We start from the raw sequence: 25,416 nt of genomic DNA on the forward strand, positions 1-25,416 counted from the left end.
TTATAATGTAAGAATATTTGTATATATACAGTTGACTCTTGAATAATGTGGGGGTTAGGGACACCAACCCTCCACACAGTCAGAAGTTCATGTATAACTTGTAGTTGGCCCTTCATACCCATAGTTCTTTCATATCCATAGTTGTGCATCTGTAGACTCAGCCAACTGAGAATCATGTAGTACTGTAGTATTTACTACTGAAAAAATCTGCTTATAAATGGGTCTGCGCAGTTCAGACTGTTGTTGTTCAGGGGTCAGCTATATACTTAAAACACAAATGGTAGCATTCCATTTATACTCTTGACCCCTTGTTTGTTGTGCTTAATATCTTAGAGAACATTCCATATTAGTACATATAGAAAGTTACCACATTCTTTTTAAGATCTGCATTGTCTGTAATGTGGTGGGTACCATGATTTATTTTACCTGTTCTCTATTAATGGACATTTGTTTCCTTTCTTTTGATATTATAGTATTATAGATAGTATCCTTAATACATACATTATCTAATGCATGTTGGCTAAATACCTAGGTATGGAATTTTGAGATCAAAAAGTATGTTTTTGTTAACATTGAAATATACATAAAGAGAATATGAAATGAGTAATAATAAAATGAAGACCACCAATGTACCTACCACCCAGATTAAGGAGTAGAACATTATTAGAAGCTAGTTGTGTGTCCCTCCCTGATATCATCCTTTCCACTTCCCCTTAACACTATCTTGATTTGTTACTCTCTTTTTGGTGTTCTTTATAGTTTTACCTCCAGTGTATATATTCCTAAACAATGTATTTAGTTCTGTGAAACAGATAAGTGTGCACAAACTTGATGGATTAAGGAAAAGAGAGTATGGCCTTGTTAGGTCGCAGAAGAACACAAGCTAAAGAGGATGTACTTTCACCCTCTCTAAAGATTTGTGTAAAGCCTCATCTGAGGTTATCAGTGAGAAAATTCTCAAGTTTAGGTCTTGGCACAGTGAAGACATATTTTAGTGCTGTAATGTTGACAAGATGCTGAAATACCAACAGAAATACTGTCACAGAGTCTCTTCTTTTTCTAATCTCTTCATGACTTACTTTAGCTCTTAGGAATAGATCAAAATAGAATTTCTTCTGTGAGGTAATATGAATGTCTTCTGCTGATTTAAGCAGTAGGACATGAAAGTGAGAGTAAAAATTTCACTGTCATATTCTGGTAGTGAACATGACTGGTAAAGACAGTCTGGGTTCAGATAAGAATCTGGACCAGGTTCACTTGCCATTCTTTCCTTAGATAGAGAAGATATTATGAAGGCAGCAGAGATTTTGGTCATGTGGCCCTCAGTAATACATTTTTCTAGTCACACTGATCCTGTTCTCTATCCTTCACATCTGATGCATAGCAGTTGGATCTCCTTTATCATCCTCATAATTCTTTTTGTCTCTCTCCTATGTTGACTGTTCTCTTTCCAGTATTCCATACCTTCTTTATTGGTTCACTTTTTTATTTGGCTGGAATACAATGCAATTGTCCAGTAGCTTCTTGAGAGAATGATGATATGGGGTAAAGTCTGTGATTCTTTGAATGATCAAAAATACATTTCCCATACTTTAAATGGTGATTTGGCTGGGTATAGAATTCTAGATTGGAAACAATTTTGTTTCAGAATTTTAGAGATATTACTACATTGTGTTTTGTGGTTCTGTTATTGCTGTTTAGAATTATGAAGCCATTCTGATACTTTTTTACACATCCAATTTTTTTTTCCTCTTCTAGAGCTTAATGAATCTTCTTGTTCCTAATATTCTGAAATTTTACAATACTAGGCCTGAGTATGGATCTGTTTTCAACAATTGTAATGGGTACTTTAATATTTAGAGGTCCATTTTAGTTTGGCAAGTTGTATCTTTAAGTTCGGGGAAATTTTCTTGAATTAGTCTTCCTGTGTTCTGTTTTATCATTTATCTCTAAATTCTTTATCTACGTGTTTCATCTCTTGGACTATTCCTAATTTACTTATCTTTTCTTTCCTATGGTTCATTTCTTTGAGTGTTAACTTCCTGAGAGATGTTCTCAACTTTATTTTATAATTCTTTTGAGTTTTTCATTTTTGCTGTCATGCTTTTAATATCAGACATCTGTTTTGTGTCCTCAGAGTACTCCTATTATCTTAGTTGAGATATCTTTTTGAGAATATTGGGGTTTTTTCTTTCCTTAATTGTTGAATCTTTAAGAATCCAGACTGATGGTGCCTGCATTTCAATTAGAATGTTTAGCTAATTACCTCATTATTTTCTGTTAATCTCATCTCGTCTTTAACCTTATATTTACCACTCTGGCATTCTTTATTCCTACGTATAGATTGAAAATTTTCCATTTGCTTTCTTTTTTCTTCCTCTTTCTAATGAATTTCCCTTAAAAATGTTTATGTTGCAGATCTGGTGATGAATTTTCTCAAGCTTTTTTTGTTTGAATAAAAAGTTTGTTTTGCCTTCAATTTTGAAAGAAATTTTCACTGGATATAGAATTCTAGGTAAAGAAATTTTTTTTCTTTCAGGACTTTATAAAAAAATTTCCCATTATCATTTGGCTTGCAAAGTTTCTGACCAAAAGTCTGTGGTTTTTCTTATCTTTCATCCTTTGTATACAATGTGTCTTTTTAACTGTGCTTCGTTTTAAAGATTTTTCTTTAACATTGATTTTCAGCAGTTTGATTATTAATGTGCCTTGTTGTGTTTTTGTGTTATGCAGCTTGGGTTTAGTTCAGCTTCTGGGTCTGTTGTGTATTTATAACATTTATCAAATTCAAAAAAGATTAGCAATTATATATTTTTTCAAATATTTTTTTCTTTTTCCTTACCCTTCACCATAATTTCTGGGCTTCTAATTAAATGTATCTTAGTCTGTTTGTTAGTGCCTCATAGATCACTGAGGTTCTGTTCTTTTCCTTTATTCCTTTTCTTTTTTTCTTCTTCTCTCTTTTTCTTTTCCTTCTCTTTCTACCGCTTCGATCCCTCTTCTCTTTCCCTCCTTTGTCAGGTGTTGATCTTGTTCCTGTGCCAAATCAGTATAAGTCAGATTATGGATTATAAATTTGTGTCTGGCTTAGGATTTATCTTTTTGAGGTCTTGATAGTAACTGTAAGTGCATTTGATTTCCAGCTTGCAAGCTTGTTTGCTATTATCTGTTCTCTTTTTTTCCCTGTCAGATGTTTGTAAAATTTTTAAAATTTACTTTATTGCAGCTTCAGAGGATAAAAATTAGATATGTGTTGTTTAATATATCATCATAACCTAAGAATTTCTAAGATTTCTTTTTCCTTTTCTTGTTTTGAAACATTCATTGCATTAATATATTAAATTTTGGGGGACTTCCTTGGTGGCACAGTGGTTAAGAATCTGCCTGCTAGTGCAGGGGACACAGGTTCGAGCCCTGGTCTGGGGAGATCCCACATGCCGCGGATGCTAAGCCTGTGTGCCACAACTACTGAGCCTGCTCTGTTGAACCCAGGAGCCACAACTACTGAGCCCACGTGCCACAGCTACTGAAGGCCGTGCACCCTAGAGCCCGTGCTCCGCAGCAAGAGAAGCCACTGCAGTGAGAAGCCCATGCACCGCAACGAAGAATAGCCCCTTCCCACCACAATTAGAGAAAGCCTGCACACAGCAGCGAAGATCCAATGCAGCCAAAAAATAAATTAATTTTTAAAAAAAAGATACTAAATTTTTTAAAGATAGCAACTTTTTCGAGAACCGTTAAGGAATAAGCAATTCTTAAGTTAAAAAAGATCCTCAAAAGTAGTAGAACATAGAAAGCTGCTCAGTTAACTGTAAAAACCAATTCAGCCGTTATAATTGAAAGTTGATACGTTATGTACACAACATGTAGGCCTAATTCACATATCAAATAGAGTCCAAAATCCTAGATAAACTGCTAGCCATCTTAGTTCTATTTTGTAACAAAGTCGTGCATGCTTAGGGTCTCTAACAAACTGGGAAGCAAATCAACTCCATATTATCTTAGCAATACATCACTACTAAGGATGTTTTATCTCACTATTGTAAAAAGATGAACAGTCATAGATTTATTAGATTATCTCAGTAACATAGAAAAGAAATTTTATTAATAAAAATCTACCGAAGTATTAAAAGTTTAATATAGAGTTTCTGTTCATCTAGTAGCCCATGTTTTTCTTAAGCACTAATTTTAAATGATTTGGATAAAACATTACTATCAGAAGAGGGAACTCAGTGATAATTTGAGGGTAATATAATGATGAATAGGAAACTAAAGAAATCAAGTGTTTTGTAGCAATTTAAAAAACATAAGATACTTGTTTGTTTGTTTTGCTGCACGTGGCTTGTGGGATCTTAGTTCCTGACCAGGGATTGAACCCAGGGCAGTGGCAGTGAAAGTGGTGGAACCTAACCACTGGACCACCAGGGAAGTCCCTAGTTAGGGTACTCTTAGTGTGACGTGTTTGTGGAATATATGAGAATAAAACATTTTTGAGATATGTAAATGAACACTTGAATAAGTGATTATACCTAGCATCTCTATATAAAATATTGTAGAGATGCCATGTTAATTTCTTAATATATTTTACCTAAATCTGAATGAATTTTTACATTAAATTGGATGAAACTACTCTGAATAATAAACTGTGTGAATAAACTAAACAGTATCAGAAGTTCTGAGAGGAAAACCTGAAAGGATAATAGATGAATTTCAATACTAGCTATTATACATTTAAAAACTACAATATTATCTCATAAAGAGTGTTAATTAAATCACAATAGATAGCAAAGAAATAGTCTTATGAGATGTTCGGTTTAGGGGCAGAAAGAAAAACCCTGCTTCTCTCATGTTCAGGATGAACTTAAAGTATTCTTTATACACACATGCGCGTGCATACACACAATAAACTCTAGGACAATTCAGAAGATATAGGATTGAAAATTTATCAAACTTTTGGGAGGGCCAAGGTTTCTAGGCTTAGAAATAACAAGAAGGGAAAAAAACATAGGTTTAGCTACACAACAATTAGCAATTTTGCTACACAACAATTATATATTTTTTTAATATATAATTTTATTTATTTATGCATGCTGCCGCGGGTCTTAGTTGTGGCATGCAGACTCTTAGTTGTGGCATGCAGACTCTTAGTTGCGGCATGCATGCGGGTTGTAGTTCCCCAGCCAGGGATCAAACCGGGCCCCCTGCATTGGGAGCATGGAGTCTTGCCCACTGGACCACCAGGGAAGTCCCATACACAACAGTTATATTTAAGGAAAAATACTGAAATGAATCTTACTGGAGGAACTCATTTTCCTTTCCTGTGTTTGAAATATTTTCAGGTAGAATTTTCTTACTTGAGTGGAGGGAAAAGGTAATTTTAAAACGTTATGTGTTGTTGTGGAAAGCAGTAATCGTGCTTCACTCATTCCTGAAAATAGTTGGTTAGTGCCTATCCAATGGAATTTTCCTACATTAAGTTAATAAAATTTAACAATATTTGAGTTTAATTATTCATCAGATATTTCATCATTTTGCTTAACTTTCTTCCTCTGTCCAGCATTTTCTTTAAAAAAATTTTTTTTTCATGGATTAAACAATAATTAATTTGAATGCCTGCTGTTCTAATGCTGGGAATACATGTGTGCCTTTGTGGAACTGGGTTGGGTTTTTTTTAGTGGGGGAGACAGATACTTAAATATAATATCAGATGCTAATAAGTGCTTTACAGAAAGATAAAGCAGAGTAAGGGATTAATAGTGAGATGAGGCTTTTTAGATTGAGTAGTTAGGAGGAAGGCCTTTTAGAGCTCACATTTGATGAAAGACTTGAACTGTGGGAATGATCCATATGCATTCCTGGGGAGGAGCATCTTAGACCTTGAGATGGGAACATGCTTGATGCTTTCAAGAAAGAACATGCTTGTGTGGCTAAAGCATATTTTGGTAGGGACGATGGTGGGAAATGAAGTTGAAGCAAAGAGGACTTATGAATTCTAGAAATGAATTGCCTCAGTCTATTGAGTTCGTTGAGCTTACTGTAATCTAGAATGTTGTAGCTCATCTTTTTTCTTTTCTTGTCAGAACTTTTTTTCTGCCATATAATCTATTTTGTGTTGATAGGTAGTAACAGGGAAGAGAAAACTCGATCATTATAAATACATGCTGGTTACTTGTGAACTAAGGCATTAATGAATCTGTTTCTCCTGCATGTATTGCTAAGGGGAAAAGCTGTAGGTTCCCAGAAAGCTCTGTAGTGTTCTTTACTTGTAAAAATTTTCATATTATTAAGCAAGCAGGAATTGATCTTATTAGAGTGGTGCTAAAGGAGGATTTTCTTATAATTTTTACTGCCTAAGGCTAACATCAGACAACAGAAAATAATATAAGAAGTATGCTTGGCTCTGTTTCTTCTGCACTCAAGAATTCTATTTAAGCTTAATGTCCAGTGGAATTAATTACTATAACTGTGTATTCATGTTGGCAAGTAAGTTAACTCTTATAAAAAAGTTCACTTATGTTTTCTGTTTTTAAGGAGGCCTTATGGGACCAGTCAGGATGATTTCATCTGGACATGAATTAACAACAGATTATGATGAGAAAGCACTTCATGAGCTTGGTTTTAAGGACATGCAGGTACGCGTAAATGTGGTTTGAGTTTTAATCATCTGTTGACTTATAGTCAATAGTTGTTTAGTTGAAGATACAGTTCAAAAACAGTTCTTACTGCTTTTGTTAAAATTGTAAGGGAAGTTATTTCCTACCTCACAGATTTATTAAACCAAAAACTTGATATGTCTAATTATGTGTTGATTTTTTCCCCCCTGTTGCTCCTGTTTTTATAGATGGTATTTGTATCTTTGGGTGCACCAAGGAGAGAACGGAAAGGGGAAGGTGTTCAGCTGCCAGCATCTTGCCTACCACCCCCTCAGAAGGACAACATTCCGATGCTTTTGCTTTTACAAGAACCTCATTTAACTACTCTTTTTGATTTATTAGAGATGCTTGCATCATTTAAACCACCCTCAGGAAAAATGGCAGTTGAAGATAGTGAGGTGACTATATCATTTCATTTTCACAAAATCTTGTTTTGTCTTTCTGTTGAGTGGAAAATAATTTTCTCAGTAATCTCTTAAAAGCAATAAAACCAAGGAATCAGTTTATTAATTCATTAACTATTTAAGTACCTAATATATCCCAGGCGTGCTGTTCACAAGGATCAAAATAGACACAGTTTCAGCCTTCATTGAATCCAGTGGGGAAGACAGGTAATTGACATGCCTAACAGATAGTTTCAAGTAAACTAACAGATAAATAGTTTCCGGTAGAGATAGTTGCTACGACTTGCCATTATTAAGGACTGGTGATAGACAGACTGTTTATATTTTATTTGGTCAAGGAAGGTTTCTCTGAGGGAGACCATATAAATCTGAGCTTGCAGGGTGAAAAGGAGCCTACTAAATGAAGTGGATGAGGAATGATCTGGATAAAGTAAACTGATTCCTGAAGCCCTTGATATAAGAAGGAGTTAGGCAGGTCTGGGAATTGTTCGGGAGCTGGTAAGTAGAGTGTGGAAGGTAGTGAGAGAGTAAAATGAGGGGAATGAAATGAAAAGATAAACAGAGTCAAACTGGCCATGGCAGGCTATTTCCAGTTCACTCAAAGTAAAGTGGACAGCATTGAAGTATTTTAAGCAGAGAGAGAGACATATGTTTTGATTTTTGACTTAAAGGTAATAGGTTTGTTTGGCAAGAATAGAAAAAACAGTAAGGAACCTAATGTAGTAGTCCAAGGAAGAATTGACTTTAAATAACATCTTTTTAGTGATGGCTCACAAACTTAGTTCTGCAGACCAAACCTCTTCTCTGAGTTCCAAACTCATATATCCAGTTGTTTACTTGATGCTTCCACTTGATGTCCCGTAGGCATCCATTCTTCTTCATTCAACTGGAATCCACCCAGTTGCTCATGCCAGAAACCTGGATGCCATCTCTGTTTTTCTTCTTCCTGAACCCGAGTCTATCCCTACTTCTAATCCAATCTACCACAAGTAATGTTGTTTTGACCTGTTGTCCACTTAATTTATTTCCACTGCCGCCATTCTGTTTCAGGGCACCATCTTTCTTGGAAGAATCATTATTTTGAGACTGAGTGGCAAATAAAATAGTGGTGCTTTTATGACTTTCCTTATGTTAGGCTAACTGTTCTTTCTTTCCCAACAATGTTAAGTGGCTTCTTTCTATGTTTCCAGAATGTGTTTGGTCATGAATGACCAAATTGAGTCATCTGTTCCCCATAACCTGGTTTCTTTTGTGGTGGCATATTCTTAAATTCCTAAGAAATCCCCTTTTTGTTCAAGCAGAATAATCAATAATAGATGTCCATAAACCTTCATTTCCTCACCTGTTAAATTTTATGCCATAAATACTTAATAACCTTTTACTTCATGTCAGCAGTGTATTGCCAGTTTAAAAGAAAGATAATTATAAGAATTTCCCAGTTTTCCAGGAGGGTGCTAGTGTTCTACACAGTGTGTTATGGGAACATAAGCAGTAAACAAAAATTTGGGGAAGATTTCTGTAAAAGAGGAGTTATTTAAATTGGGTCCAACTGCTGATAAAAGAAGGAAGAGAAGCATTACAGAGTCACAGAAAAGTGAATGGCATGATTGAAAAATTCGGAGTGTGAGTATGATGTAATTCAAATATAAGGACAGAAAGGGAGATTGTAAGCTATACCACAAAGGACCTTAAGAGGTTTTTATTCTTAGTAAAATAGATGGCTGTTATCATGGAATATTTTAAAACAACAAAATGAGATCTTTTTTGGACTTTCAGAAACAAAGTTTTGGTGTTAGTGTGGAGGATTATATTAGAGAAAACAAAGACCAGAGGTACAAGAGCCAGTTAGTAGGTCATTGTAATTGTCCATTTGAGGCCTAAGCCAGAGAGAAAGCATTCATTTTGGGGCAGTTATATTATTGAACTTGGTGACAAGTATGCCATTGGTGGCGTGGGGTTTCTTTGTTGAATAAGACCGGTTCAGTCTTGAAGAGGATTACCAGAAGAATAAAGGATCTCCACTGTGTATGACCCATATTGTAGGGCCTTTCAGTCATAATGTAGAACATAGTCTTATACACCTGGGAGATTTTTTTTTCTTCAAATAATTTTTTGCACAGAGTTCAGTCCCTTCCTCCTTTCCTCCCTCTCTCCCCACCTTCTCTTTTTTAAACTGGATGTTTACAAAGGAATGAATTTTATTTCACTGAAGAACTCTCAGTGCCTTGTCCCCAAATAAACTAGAAGTGTTACTTGGGTTGCTTCTCTTTCTTCATCAGGGCTGTGAAAAGCAAAGTTTACTTTGAAACTCCTGTCTCTAAAATTCTCTTGCCTTCAAAGTATATTAGCTTTATACCATTGTACAAAAAGAACGAAATTACTTTTTGTAGATGTGTAAGAAGATTCCTTTGGCATCCCTTATACTGTATAATACCTCAGAATCATTATGACAACAGCTAGTAGTAGAATAATACTATACAAATTCATACTTTGGAACATTCCAAAACTTTTGCTGCTTTAGCTTTTGCTGCTTGTTTACCTCTTGGGGTTGTGCTTTAATTAAAAAAAAAAAAAAAAGAAAGAAACTTGCCTATTTCTTACATACCTTCTGTAATATTCTTCAGCTTACTGTTATCTCAGTACCTTAGAGAGTTCAAATTTAACAAACGATAATGGAAAAAAGTAGGTTCTTTAAAATTGTTTGCTTTTCTCTTAATCTCTGCTTGTCTGAGACTGGAATATAAGGAAGGCATGGATTAGCGAAATAAGAGAAACAGGTGTACTCTTTTCCCAAATGTAAGGTCAGGGATTTAATTTTCCAGGTCTTTGTCATTCTTAGAATAGTGACCTGCAGGGAAGAAATAGATGATAGTCTTATTGAAATTTACTTGTTGGCTTTATAAAACAGACATTTTCACTTTTGTTTGAAAAGTTTTTCTGAGGAAAGTGGCCAGACTTGCAGATCACTTTTTCCCAGAAAAGTGTTCAGTAACAAGTTGAAAAACCACTACTTTGACATAACTTAATTTATTGAATAAATTTATTTACTGTGTAACAAATGCTTTATTCTCACTTTTAAAGTAAGATTTAAAAATATCAAATATGATAATTAGTGATTTTATGCAGATCAAACTTAAGTTTAGATGTTTCAAAAAACTGATCTGTCTTGATAAGCAGTTCCTCTTATTTGTATAGAGCTTAAGATGTGAAGAACTTCATCTTCATGCAGAAAACCTCTCTAGGCGTGTATGGGAGCTACTGATGCTTCTTCCTACATGTCCTAACATGTTGATGGCATTCCAGAATATCTCAGATGAACAGGTAAGTCCACAAAATATTTTTACTTCCCTGGAGGATGGTACCAGTTTACATTCCTACTGGTAGTGTATGAGAGTGCTTGTTGACTGGTAACCTCAGTAAAATTTTGCCCATTTAATAGGTAAAAAGTGCCAGTTCATTTTAATGTTCATATATTTAATTATTAGTGAGATTGAATAATATGGGCTAAATACAAGGCAAGGATTTTCTCTAAAATTATCTTTAGAAAACAGTGAATTTGCCTTTATATTAGTGTTTTTTCATATTACTTAATGTTCTGAATATTGCTTTGTTTTTGACAACAAAAAGTAACGTTTAGAGAAAATACCCTGTGATTTAATGACATTGCTTCAGGGCTTGTTTTGGCTGCTTATACAAGTCAACTGGTAGAAATAGAGAAAAAAGGAGTCAAAGAAATTTAATATATATTAATATTCCCAGAGGCATGACCTCACATGTATTAAGTGTTATATATCTTTGTAAAGATGTCTGTTAAAATTAAAGATTATTTTTAAAAGCTATATATTAAGGAGTTACTTAGTGGGGATACCAACAGAACACCTATAGGACTAATGGAAAAACAATGTCCTAATGTTATGCTAATGTTATCTATGATTTGGGACGTTGTTATGTGATTTCTCAGGGTCTTGTATTTCAAATGACTTGGAAGTGAAGAAGATGGGCTTAGAAAATGGTGGTTGATGACTCATTGTAGCTCTAATAATAATATCGTTGTCAAAGGATGCACATTAAGTGTGAATAACACTTTATAAATTGCGAGTAGAAAAGAACAATATTTTAAAGTTTATGTATTTGTATATGACTTTTTAAATGAGTAGGTGTCACATAAATATTAAATACACACTGTACTGCTTCTGTATCCTTAAAAGTTCACACATTCAATTATGCTGCAATGTGTTTTTCATTGGGAAGATGGCAAATTACCTCAACTGTTGTGGAGGTTAACATACAGTTTTTTCCTATGCTGCTGTTGTGTATTAATTTTAACAAAATTTAATGAATAATTGGTGTTTTAAGCATATGATTAGTACCAATTATATAATTGGTCTTCACTTGTTTGAACATATTTCAATATATATGTAATATTTGAGTTTTTATATAGTGTCATTTTCTTTAGTTTTTTTTTTGGGGGGGGGGGTCTCTTGGTAAGTTGGTTGGAGAAACCTGTGTTTCTTTTTTTAATTTAAGTGTAATGATGGACTTAATTGGAAAGAACTGCTCAAAATTAAGAGTGCTCACAAGCTATTATATGCCCTGGAAATTATTGAAGCACTGGGAAAACCTAACAGAAGAATAAGAAGAGAGTCAACGGTAATTGCTTTTCCATTATTATCATTAAACATTTGTTTTCTCTTTGGAGCAAAATTCCAGAGTACGTTATCTTTTAATTTTCCTGCCACCCTTCCTTATTTATTTATTTATTTCTGCCATTCCCACAGGGAAGTTATAGTGATCTTTATCCAGATTCAGATGATTCAAGTGAGGATCAAGTGGAAAATAGTAAAAATTCCTGGAGTTGCAAGGTTTGATCATATATGTTTTGCAGTGTATTGGTAAAAATAATTCATCTCTAATTTTCCAGAAGTTACCATAATTATTGTTTTAAACTAACTTACCATTTAAATAAAGCATAGTTTAAAAATTATGTATTACTCTAATCACAGTAATAAATAAACTGAGATTATTTAATGCTTTGGTGCTCCTATTTTTAGCACTTATTATTTTTTCTCCTTCATTGGAATACTGTGTTAGGACATCCCAGTGCCTGGGATTAAATGGTTAATGGAATACAAAGATATGTATATAGATTTTTATAAGAATCTTTAAAAAAAATTCTTGAAAATTAGTTGTTTGCTGTTACTTTATTGTATAGACGTTATATTGGTTATATTGGTTATATAGACGTTATATTGTATAGACGTTATATTGTATAGATGTTATATTGGTTATTTATCAAAGAATAATTTCTTATATGAAAGATACATAATATTTTACTTACACACACAGACATACACACACACCCAGTTACTGAATCAAAAAGCAGATCTTTACTACATCATGTAGCTCTTTCCTCTTACCATTACTCTCACAATTGCTTACAGTTTGTTGCTGCTGGAGGGCTTCAACAGTTATTAGAAATTTTTAATTCTGGAATTCTAGAGCCAAAAGAGCAGGAATCCTGGACTGTGGTAAGTGAAAATTCACATTTTCAACAAGTTACAGTAGTTACCCCAGTGAGTCACTTCCATGAACCATTGGCAAGTGTAACGTTTGCTGCAAACTTTATTTTAGTAAAGGAAAGTGTGGAGTACAGTAGAAATAAATTTAAGAAAAAATAAGGAATCTGATAAACTAATTATGCAATAAGAGTTCTCCATGTCAACTCAGTTAAAAAAATTTAAGTGATAATATTAATGACTCTGAACTATAGGTAATTCATGAACATTTTTCCATTAGTTTGGTAAACTATATATTAATATTTACATAGTCTTAAAATTTGGATGCTTTTTAAGAAAAACTTGGTTTTATGTCTTCATTTTTTTGAAAACATCCTTTTTCTTCGTTTCATTTTGTTTTGACCATTTCTTCCTTTAAGCAACACTACTGAAAAATGTATTTCCAGACCATTTGTGACTAGTCGGCAATGAAAAAGGTACAGGACTTGAGAGTAAATAAGCCTTTAGAAATTTTTATAGCAAGTGGACATTGCCGCAGTGTTTTTTTTAATAGTATTTTACAAAATTTTTGATCCTTAACAAAATGGAAGTTTTAGAAGATGGTACTTTATCACTGTTAACTTGACAAAGCACTGTCCTATAATGTTAGGAAAATAAAATTATGGAATATTTAAAAATTCATAATGCTGGACCAAACTGTGTAATCCAGTTTTGTATTAAATGGAAAGGATGCTCATTTCCTGACCTCCAGCAAAGCAGAATAGCATTATCAAACATTGCATTCAAATTTTAATTTCTTAGTACTTGCTTTTTAGAATTATTTTAGAACCTAGGAGTCAGATATTCTTGATTTACTGTCAAATGCTGGTATATCCAAGATATTAATGAAAGAAAATACATTTAAGCATATTACTATCTACCAAGATTTTGTTAATCTTATCATTGCTTTCAATACTTTTTGCCATTTTTATTTTATATATTTTGCTACAGATATTTTCCTTTTTAGAATAGATACCTCTACTACAGTAATTGTTTTCTGTCTCTTAGAACTGAAATGTCTGTTGTGTTTTATTGTATTGTCTTTGTTGTCTCAGTGATCTCTCAGAATTATAAGGTGCCTTTTAGTTCTTTGGCAAAGTGGGAGAATTTTAAATCTTTAATGAGTAGTTGTGTGTCGTTTATAGGACTTTTGTTTATAAACTGCTCTAAGTTTAGCTTTGAATAAAGTTTACAGGTAATCATATGCTAAAGATTTTCTCTCTTTGTTTCCTTTAAAATTGTGGACACTTTTATGAAGTATTAAGAAAAATTTACTGCTACATGGGACACATTGTAGCCTGGCAACACAGATGGCTTTCAAGTCAACTGAGATCCCATATTTATAATGTATCTCTCAATATATTATAGGGTACTGTGGATACTCTTACATGATGAACAAAATTTCAAGATTTTCATGAAGTCCAATTTGTCCATTTTTTCTTTTGTTACCTAAGCCTTTGGTGTACTATCCAAGAAATCATTGCCAAATACAGTGTCATGGCACTTTTGTTCTGTGTTTTCTTCACAGAGATTTATTTATTGAGATTTATTGTTTTAGGTCTTATTTATTGTTTTAGGTCTTATATTTAGATCCTTGATTCATTTTGAGTTAATTGTTGTATATGGTGTTAGGTAAGGGTTCAACTTCATTCTTTTGCATGTGGAGATCCAGGTTTCCCAGCATATTTTCTTGAAAAGACTCCTTTTCCCCACAGTGAATGGTCTTGGTACTCTTTTCAAAAATCGTTTGAACATTTTCGTGAGGGTTTATTTTCAGGCTCTCTATTCCATTCCTTTTATTTTTTTGTCTATCTTTATGCCAGTACTACACTGTATTGATTACTGTAGCTTTGTAGTAAGTTTTGAAATCAGAAAATGTGAGTCTTCCAGTTTTGTTCTTTTCTTGTAAGATTGTTTGTCTATTTGGAGTCCCTTGAGATTCCTTGTGAATTTTAGAATGGATTTTTCTGTTTCTGCAAAAAACATCATTAGGATTTTGGTAGGGATTGCATTGAATCTGTAGGTCACTTTGGGTAGTATTGATATTTTAATAAGTCTTCCAGTTCGTGAACACGGGATGTGTTTCCATTTATTTGTCTTTAATTTCTTGGAGCAGTTTTTTGTAGCTTTCATTGTAGAAGTCTTTAAACTCCTTGGTTAAGTTCATTCCTAAGTATTTTATTCTTTTTGATGCTATTGTAAATGGAATTGTTTTTTTAATTTCCCTTTCATATTGTTCATTGTTCACGTATAGGAATGCAACTGAATTCTGTATGTTGACTTTGTATCCTTCTACTTTGCTGAAATTATTTACTAGTTTTAAGAGCCTTTATATGGAGTCTTTACGGTTTTCTACATCAAAAACAGATAAATTTACTTCTTTCTTTCCAATTTTGATGCCTTTTATTTTTCTGGTGTATTGCTTAGGCCAAAGCTTCCATTACTGTGTTGAATAGAAGTGGTGAAAGCAAGTGTCCTTGCCTTGTTCCTGATCTTAGAGGAAAAGCTTTCAGTCTTTCACCATTGAGTATGATTTTCACTATGGATTTTTCATATATGGCTTTTATTATGCTGCGGTAGTTTCCTTCTGTTTCTATTTTGTTGAGTATTTTTATCATGAAAGTGTGTTGAATTTTGTCAAATGCTTTTTCTGCATTAATTGAGATGATGTAGTCTTTTCCTTCATTTTGTTAATCTGGAGTATTTACATTGATCATTGCTATGTGGAACCATCCTTGCATTCTAAGAATAAATCCCACTTGATCATGGTGTATAATCCTTTTAATATGTTGCTGAATTCTGTTTGCTAATATTTTGTTGAGGACAGTGTCTTTTGTCTGGCTTTGGTATGAGGGTTAATGCTCACTTCATCGAATGAGTTGGGAAGTTCCCTCTTCAGTTTTTTGGAAGAGTTTGAGGATCGTTGGTATTAGTTCTTCTTTAAACGTTTGTTAGAATTTACTAGTGAAGCTGCCAGGTCCAGAACTTTTCTTTTTTGGGAGATTTTTGATAACTGATTCAATCTCCTCGCTAATTATAAGTCTGCTCAGATTTTCTATTTTTTTGTGATTGAGTCCTGGTAAGTTTTGTGTTTCTAGGAATTTGTTCATTTCATGTAAGATATCCAGTTTTGGGGCATACAACAGTTGTTCATAGTACTCTCTTACAATCCTTTCTATCTCTAGAATTAGTTGAAATGTTCCTACTTTGATTTTAGTAATTTGACTTTTATTTTTTGTTAGTCCTTCTAGCTAAAAGTTTGTCAATTTCGTTCTTTTCGAATAACCAGCTTTGATTTTCACTGATTTTTCTCTAGGTTTTTCTATTCCCTGTTTTGTTTACCTCTGCTCTGATCTTTATTATTTCCTTCTTTCTACTACTAGCTTCAGGTTTAGTTTGTCTTCTTTTTCTAGTTCATTAAGCTGTAAAGTTAGATTGTTGGTAAGAATTTTTCTTTTTTTTAATGTAAACATTTACATTTATAAATTTCCCCAATAGCATTGCTTTCATTATATTCCATAAGTTTCATATTGACCATGTTTTTTATCTTCTTTTGTGAAGTGTCTTTATATCCTGGGGGTTTTTGTTTTGATTTGTTTGCTTTCGTTTCTTTGGGTTTTTTTCTTTTCATTTATTTTATTTTTGGCTGCGTTGGGTCTTTGTTGCTGTGTGTGGGCTTTCTCTAGTTGTGGCAAGCAGGGTCTACTGTTCGTTGTGGTGCACGGGCTTCTCATTGTGGTGGCTTCTCTTGTTGCGGAGCACAGGCTCTAGGTGCATGGGCTTCAGTAGTTGTGCACGCAGGCTCAGTAGTTGTGGCACACGGGCTTAGTTGCTCTGTGGCATGTGGGATCTTCCCGAACCAGGGATTGAACCCGTGTCCCCTGCATTGGCAGGTGGATTCTTAACCACTCTGCCACCAGGGAAGCCCCCTGTTTTTTTTTTTCTTTGTAAAGAGCTATAAGACTTTTTTCCTTAATCAGTTGGACAAGTTTTTTGGTCAGATATATGTATTAGGAATATTTGCATTCAATGTGTAGCTTGCTTTTTCTTTATATTTACAGTATCTTTTAAGCAGAGAAGTTTTAAATTTTAACAAAATTTATATCCTAGCTAAGAAATCATTTTTCCAAGGTCACAGAGATTTTCTCCTGTGTGTTCTTCTGTAAATTTTATAGTTATCTTTTACATTTAGGTCTGTGTTATATTTTGAGTTAACTTTTGTATATGTAGAGTGAGGCTGAGGTTTTATTTTATTTTTTCCATATGGCTCTCCAATTTTTCTAGCACTGTTTGTTGAAAAGACTTTTTTTCTCACTGAAATTTCCTGGTACTTTTCTTGAAAATCAATTATATAGTATTGCTATGTTTCTTGGCATATTGGTATAGTTATAACACTTAGTAGTGGTATTAGGAAAAGAGGAGAACAAGGACCATTGAAGAGAAAGCTCTGAAGCTCTCATACATAGGTGATATTCTTATTAATTTATTTGAAGGAATTGCTTTATTTTAAAAATTTTAAAGTAGAGCTTTAAATCAGAAATTTTACTTTTCATACTAAACAGTATTTTACTGATGAAATGCTTGTTTTATTTTAAATATACATATATACAGTGCAAATTTTTCAGTTGAATAATTTTCTAGAATTATTGAGAATTGCTTTCACTCCCAAATAGCAGAGTATATGCCACTTAGGTGGAGAGACAGCTTCCAGTATTTTTGCTCTCAATGCTGATTTTGTAGGTAAATATCTTTATTATTATTTTAATAATTTTTAAAATTGTAGTACATTGCAAGCAATATTTTTTTACATCCTGTATATCTCTATTACATATATTTGTATGATTCTTTCTTGATAGAAATGCAAAAATGATATTTTCTTCTTATCCACAGTGGCAGCTAGACTGTCTTGCTTGTTTGCTGAAGTTAATATGCCAGTTTGCAGTAGATCCATCCGATTTGGATTTAGCTTATCATGATGTCTTTGCCTGGTCTGGTATAGCAGAAAGCCATAGGAAAAGAACATGGCCTGGGAAATCGAGAAAGGCTGCTGGTGATCATGCCAAGGGTCTTCATATACCAAGATTAACAGAGGTAAAGTACAAAGGTCACCATGTAGTAATGAATTTTATTTGTCTTCTAAGAGAGCTTGTATATTTTTGTTTTTACAAAATGAATAATGTCTATGAGATGCTATCCTAGATTACCACAGTATGACCTAACAGCAGAAGCAATGCCTTCATTTTAAAGCAGTAGAAATTACGAAGCAGTAATACTTTTCAGTTCATCATCCAAGATGCAGGAGTGCATTAATTTTGTGCCATTTTAATGTTATCTAACTGTAGGATTGAGTTCATTAGTTGGTCTCAGTAATTTTTATACTGAGTGTATCAGGGTCCATTCAGGAAAACAAACCACACTAGGTATTTCAACAGAGTAAATTTAAAATTGAGAACTGGTTTTATACATATGTGTTGGAGGGCTAAAAATGAAAAATGGAATGTTGAGGTAATGCGGGCAAGTAGCCATTCACCACCCCTAGGGTTTGAGGAATATATGTAAAAGGCTGTGGTTATCAGGAATGAGAAGCTTATAGGAGGGATCCTGTTGAACTGGAGTTTAGGCCTCCGAGGAAGTGGTTCTGTTACTGCTTCTGAAATCATTTGCCTCTTCTGGTTAAAATACTTATGGAACAATGTTAACAGAAAAAGCAGGGGAAATTCCCTGGCTGTGAAGTGGTTAGGGCTCCACGCTTTCACTGCCAAGGGCCTGGGTTCAATCCCTGGTCAGGGAGTAAGATCCCACGAGCCGCATGGTGCGGCCAAAACAAACAAAAAAAAAAAGAAAGAAAGAAAAAGCAAGGAAGTAATCTCTCTAGTATCCCACGTTGACAAACCCAATAGAAAGCCAGCTGGCAGAGGAGAAATTTAGTTTATAATGTACCAGCCCTAGCGTCACAGAGCAAGTATCAATATATAGTATGGTAGGTTTAGAGCCAAACGAAAATGGCACAATAACCAATGCATCCAGCAATAAAATTAAAATTCTTTTTGGCTGTGGATTCTGTTATTCATGTGATCAAATATTTGCCCTTCCAGTGTCTCTGTTAGTGAACTGGGAACTGGGGAGAGATGAAGATGAGTTTTTACTTAATCGCTTCTTCATTTTGTAACCATTTGAGGACAGCAGCTTACCTCATACCTGCTCCAGAAACACCACAGTAATGAGTTGTTACTGATAGAGAAATAAAATACACATACTCATATATGGCATTTTAAAATAATTGGCTAGTTTTTTTTTAAACAAATTTATGCAAGTACATAATTACTGAAAACAATTTAGAATGTACAAGTGAGGGAATTCTTTGGCAGTCCAGTGGTCAGGACTCTGTGCTTTCATTGCTGAGGGCTCAGGTTCGATCCCTGGTCAGGGAGGTAAGGTCCCGCAAGCTGTGGCGTGGCCAAAAAAAAAAAAAGAATATACAAGTGAACCTTCCAAAGTCATATAGGTCACTACCATTAATAGTTCTATGTGTTAATCTTTTTATGTGCATATTTTTTCTTATGCGTATGCCAATGTTACATTTTTATAGTTTAGAAAAAGAGCATACAATATATATATTTTTCATTTGTTTATCATAATATTTAATTAGAGCTTAGAAGGTATATCTAAGCTATTTGGGGGGAAGTTTTTGTTACCCTAATTCTGGAGACAAAGTCATCCAATAGTAAGGAAGAACACTAATTCTTTTAATAATTTACTATCATTCATTATTTCATTTGTTCCCCTTTAATAGCCTTTTAGAAGGTTCAGAATCCAAATTGAACTTCCAATTCCAGCCTAAATATAGCTTTTCTTAAAACTCTTCTTATTTTGCCAGGCACAGGTTTAGTTGCTGCTCCCTTCTGTTGCTCATTTGGCACATTGCATATAATTGTGTTTCAGTGCTTTTGATGTTTTCTGCTGCACTGGACTAACTTCCCCAGGATGGAAACAGTGCTTTTATAAAATTAGTGCCCAGAATGGGTTCTGACCTGCAGAAGGGATTCAGTAGTTCTTTATTAAGTTAGCAAATATTTTTTTCCATTATATAGATGAAGAACTAGAACCTAGAAATTCAGTATTTATTAGAGTCATACAGCTTGAAAGTTAGCAAACTAAATGTTGAACCTCAAGGTTTTTAATCTGGAATCCATGTTTGGTATCTATGGTATATTATATTGCTTTTCTATGTTTATTTCAGGGTGGTTGAGGAATCTGCCACTGCTTGACATTTTTTTATTTCAAAACTGAAAAAGGTTACTTCACCTACCACCCAAAAAAACCACTGACTTGTGTAATACATAATATTTTTCTCACTCTATTGGGTGACATGCAGATAATCTGTGGACCAAATAGAAAGGATTCGCCTGTGTATTTCTAAATTTTTAATATTTTCTTTTTAAAGTTGCTATTCTGAGGTTTCTTTATAAAAATCTGGTTTTCTAATATTTAATATTTTTACAGTATTTTCCAATAACCATTTTAAGAATATTCCTATCCTTTTATAAATAAAAATCAAAGTAATTTGGAGTCTGGTTTAAAACGCAGTTCTGTGTTTTAGTGTACTTATAGATTTTTTTTAATGTTTTTATTTTAAAGGTATTTCTTGTTCTTGTCCAAGGAACCAGTTTGATTCAGCGACTTATGTCTGTTGCTTATACGTATGATAATCTGGCTCCTAGGTATGAAGTTTTTACATAATTTATGATTGTATGTATTTAGAGTAAGAATACAGTGTTTTAAAATTTTAATTTGAAAAAAATTTGAAACCTAACAGAAAAATTGTTAGGGTGTTTTAGTGAACTCTCATATCATTCATGTGGATTTGCATATTGTTATCAACATTTTGCCAGTTTTTATCGAATGATCATGAGCACGCATTTTCTGTGGGTGTCCCCAAGCACACATTTATTTACATATCCTGAATCTTGTAAGAGTTCAGACATTATGATCACTTACTGATAAATAGTTTGATGTGTATCTCCTAAGTCCAAGGACAATTTCCTAACAACTATAGTAAGATACTCAAATTTAGAAAATTTAACATTGATATAATATTATCTAACATATAGTCCATACTCAAATTGTCCCATTAATATTTTTATAGCAATTTTTTTCCTCGTCCAGGATCACGTACTGCATTTGGTAGTCATATTTCTTCTATTTCCTTTAACTGGGGATACTTTCTTAGCCTTTCTTTCATGATACAGACATTTCTGAGTATCACAAGCCAATTCTTTTATAAAGCCTTTTAATTTAGGTTTTCCTGATTGTTCCTCACAATCAGATTCAGACTATACATTTTAGCAGGAATACTCCATAAGTAACGTATCTTTCCCAGTACATCCCAGTGATATCAGTTTGTCCTATTATTAGCGATATTAATTTTGATCAGTTAATCTGGTTTCCTCCAGGTTTCTCTACAATGAAGTTTCTGAGTTTTCTAATTAAAAGTAACCTATGGGAAGATAATTTGCAACTGTTTAAATTTCCTGCTTCTCATAAAACTTACTCATTTAGTTTTAGCATTCAGTGATGATTCTTGCCTGAATTAAATATTAGTATAATGTTTGCAAACTAGTGATTTTCTAACTCTTACCATTCATTTTGTGTTTATTAGTTGACATTCTGTGGTGACGAAGAGCTTTCTCTTCCTTTTATTTAGTTAGTATCAATTTGGATGTTTTTCATTCAATGTAATTCATTACTATTACTATTCACTTTGCTCAAATTATACCTTAGTTGACATCTTCACGTTTGTTCATGTGTCCTTTGGCTATGTCCCCATTATTTGGGTGGAGGGGAGGAGTACTCCCCACCCCCACCCCCCCACCCCCGTCATTTTAAGATCTTCCGGGCTTTCAGTTTCCCTGCCTTAGTTGTTGAATCAGCATTTCTTTAAGAAACCCTAGTTCCTTTTGGTGGGGAACCTGCAAAATATAGTATCATTGCTCCTAGTGTTTCCTTGCTTCTAGGCCCTCAATAGATAAAGCTGGAAATATGTGTATAAGAATATAGTTTAAACGTGTAATATGATTTCATTTATTTGGGCTACATTGGAGACTTTTTTTTTTAATGGTCAAAATTTTAATAATGTATAAATGATAGTTGCTAATACATGAGGACCTGACTCTGTATGCCTCAAATAATCACATAAATTATGTTAAAGTGTGTAGAATTAATTTCCAAGTCCTGTATTCTGTAGGTGTTCATTTTGGGCTGAAGTTTGCCATTGTTAACTGATTTACAAAGCTAATATAAACACGTTTCAAAGTGCTTAACGTTATTTATGGCTAATAGTTATCTGTTTTTAGATGCCTTTAAAAGTCACCTTCATAAGCAATGGTTGCATACAAGTAGCATGATTATTTTAAGATTATTTCTTGTTTAATGTATCTTTCTTTAGTGTCTGTCTCAGTTGAATTCACATTCATAACTCGATCAACATCTGCTCTACCCCACTGGACGTATAGTTCTATACGAACTATATCTGATTTTGCTCACCATTATATTATCAATGCCAGGCACCTTACCTCATTATTTATAAAACTTATGAATGGATAATGTGGGGAAACAAAGAAAGTGCTATAACATGACCTTGGTTTGTATGATAAAATACATTTTATACGCCAAGTAACAGTGACTCTCCAGTTAAATAATTCTTAACTCTTCCTCCTTGTCCTTTAACACAGCAGTCCCCAACCTTTTTGGCACCAGGGACCGTTTTCACGGAAGACAATTTTTCTACAGACCGGTGTGTGGGGGGTGGTGGTTCAGGTGGTAATGTGAGCAGTGGGGAGCCCCACATAAAGCTTTGCTCGCTCTCTGTTCACCTCCTGCTGTGCGGCCCAGTTCCTAACAGGATGCGGACTGGTATGGGTCCGTGGACCGGGGGTTGGGGACCCCCGTTCTAACACACATTCTATATACCTCACTATCCCACACGCCACAATATATTGATTAACAAGGCAGTTCAGTGACTGCTTTGGTCTGCTTTTATTTCTTTAGAATTAAGAAATGTTCACTTGACTCTTAACCTCACACAACGAAAAATATGCGAGTTTGATACCAGCTGCTGCTGTTGAAGCTGGTTCACTGTGACAGTTATTTCTATTCTACCAGTTCCATTCTTAAAGATCTCATTACAGTCTTTGTAATGTGAGGGCCCCCTACCCCCCACCCCCAATCTTTGTGTTTTTTTGACTCCTGTTCCTGCACCATTGTCTTTTCATAAGCCTCCACCTTCAGTTTATATGGTCCTGGGAGGTTTGTATCAATTAAGATAGCTAAAATGAACTTTTTGCCTGTTATCAAAATCTTCTAATGCTACATATTTAAAAGGTAGATTGGGAGGTTGCTCTTGGTAAAGTTAAATATATTAAACCAATATGATAAAAGTTAAACATGAAATATGGCCAAATACTAGATTTATAAGTTTTAACTTTTTAGTACCTTTTACATTTTAAATCAATAATACGGATGAGTCTTGCTCTTTCAGATTTTCATAGGTGTTTTGTTAATTATAACAAAGTAGGTATCTAGAGATCAGTGCTTTTTTTTAAAAAACAGTTTATTTGTAAGGTGAATACTAAATCCCTATATGCTGGTTTTATTAAAATGAAAGTTTTTAATGTTTAGTTTTCTTTAAATTGAGGTAATACATTTTCCATTGAAGTTACTACAAGTATCAAGGGGAAAAAATAGAGGTGAAGTAATATAGAATTAAATTAGTTATTTTTCTCTACTTTTCAATAATTTGCTTTTAACCATTCCTGATGAAAATTGACATTAACAATACAAAAGGAAGGGCATTTTATGTCATTGTATGGTTTTTTTTCTTTTTGTGAGTCGTATCTTTCTATTAGAGTAGAATATAATGTCGTTACAGATGCTATAACATTTAGAGCCAGAAAGAATATTTCATATGCCACAGATTAAGATTAAACTCACATTTCTAATAGTATGTGCTGACTGTTTTACTCAGCTAGCTCCTAGAATATATTTATGTCCTAACTTTTTTGTTTTATATTCATCTTATCTCCCCTGATAGGCTGTAAACTCCAGGAGGCCAAGGACTACTGCATAAGGGTGTTTTTTTTTTTTTTTAGGAGTCTGAAGTTTAGACTCTAAACCATTATAACCTTTCTCTTTGTAAGCCACGTCACTTTAGTAACCAAATCTTTAAGCACTTTTTGAGAGTTCACTTAAGTCAGTATGGGATTCACTCACATTTTGTTTATTAAATTGAAACACTCATTTAATGTTTGCTATAATAAGATTTTGCCAGTGATTCTTTAAATTAAAAATGAAGACCATAGGAAAATAAATTAGCAGCTTTCATAAAATCTAATCTTTTGGGGGGCAGGGAAAGTTAAAGGATATGTAGTAAGAAATTGAGTTATTTTTAGTTCGTTGCTGAATTTAATTACTGCTGGTGGTGTGTTTTTACTTTGCAGAGTTTTGAAAGCTCAGTCTGATCACAGGTCTAGACATGAAGGTAAGGGTTCCACAAAGTTAATTTTTAATAAAGATTTGGATGACTGGTTATATCTATATATAATATCTTTAATAATGAACATTTTGTTTTCATCATGCACAAGCCGTTACAGTAATTTTTTTTTCCAATTTTTCTGTAGTTTCACATTATTCAATGTGGCTCTTGGTGAGTTGGGCTCATTGCTGTTCTTTAGTGAAATCTAGCCTTGCTGACAGCGATCATTTACAAGACTGGCTAAAAAAATTGACTCTCCTTATTCCTGAGGTAAGCTAAAGATTGAAGATTAGTACTACTCTTCATATTTTTTCGTATTAGCATCGATGATAAAAAGAGCTAATGGAAACAAATGAACATGATTCCATAAATATATCCTGTTGCCTGGAAGGTACTTAATAATCCTTTAAGATCTAGAGTGTTTTGAGCTATGTACACTTAAGTGTGAACATTAAATATTTTGTAGCATTCATATTTGTCTTTTTCTGCAATATTTGTTAACAGAGTGATTCTTTTGTTTTGGGTTTTTTTAATTTTTTTTTTCCTGAGGGTTGAGAAGGATTTCAGCATTTATTTATTTATTTATTTATTTATTTATTTATTATTATTTTTGTAATTTACATTTTAGAGAAGTTTCTTTTACTTTTTCTATTTGAGTGTATCCTTAGATGCAAGAGAGACAATATATTTCCTTTTGATTTCAGTGTTGACACTGAAGTCAATATAATTTTCACCAATCGTATCTTGATGTTACTCACACCATATTCCTGAATGAAATAGTATAAACACACTAATACACTTAGCCACGATATTCATATCTTTTTTAGAGAACATTTTCTAATATTATTAGCTTTGTATTGAATGCATATGTATTCTTGTTCTGGCTCTGTCCCAGGTAACTGTTGTGACACTTGGACAAGATTCTAAAATCTGTAAAATGTTTTGGGTTAAGTACTTTCCAAGTTGCTTCTAGTTCTGAAAATACTGGGTTGGCCAACAAGTTTGTTCAGGTTTTTCCGTAGCATCTTACAGAAAAACTCAGACGAACTTTTTGGCCAACCCAATATTTTTCCTGTTAATTAATCATGTAAATAAATTATTATAAATATCCTTTTCTCAATCCTTTTTGTATTTGTCTGTTCTTGTATTTACTTGGTTTGTTTTTATGACCATATTGGGAATTTCTGAAATGTTTTTACATATTACCGTATACTTTGGGGTACTTCATTTGATCATGTATTATTTAGATGCATGAGTATGTGATCAGGACATTG

General features: G+C 33.6%; 1 protein-coding gene across 9 annotated transcripts in view; it reads left to right on the top strand.

Moving 5' to 3' along the window:
- Positions 1–25,416, top strand: part of USP34 (ubiquitin specific peptidase 34) — a 231,689-nt gene that overhangs the window by 136,264 nt on the left and 70,009 nt on the right. For all 9 annotated transcript variants that reach the window (XR_012325688.1, XM_073791350.1, XM_073791349.1 and 6 more), the window contains 10 exons: positions 6,532–6,632; positions 6,842–7,051; positions 10,253–10,378; positions 11,585–11,707; positions 11,836–11,919; positions 12,499–12,585; positions 17,503–17,703; positions 20,251–20,333; positions 24,108–24,148; positions 24,288–24,412. Coding sequence is in view for 8 of the 9 variants with exons in the window: in XM_073791350.1 (XP_073647451.1) it covers positions 6,532–6,632; positions 6,842–7,051; positions 10,253–10,378; positions 11,585–11,707; positions 11,836–11,919; positions 12,499–12,585; positions 17,503–17,703; positions 20,251–20,333; positions 24,108–24,148; positions 24,288–24,412 (1,181 nt within the window). In the remaining variant the exon portion in view is untranslated. The remainder of the gene's footprint in view (positions 1–6,531; positions 6,633–6,841; positions 7,052–10,252; positions 10,379–11,584; positions 11,708–11,835; positions 11,920–12,498; positions 12,586–17,502; positions 17,704–20,250; positions 20,334–24,107; positions 24,149–24,287; positions 24,413–25,416) is intronic.

Source organism: Tursiops truncatus, chromosome 14, assembly GCF_011762595.2.
Source record: "Tursiops truncatus isolate mTurTru1 chromosome 14, mTurTru1.mat.Y, whole genome shotgun sequence".
Lineage (NCBI taxonomy): Eukaryota > Metazoa > Chordata > Mammalia > Artiodactyla > Delphinidae > Tursiops > Tursiops truncatus.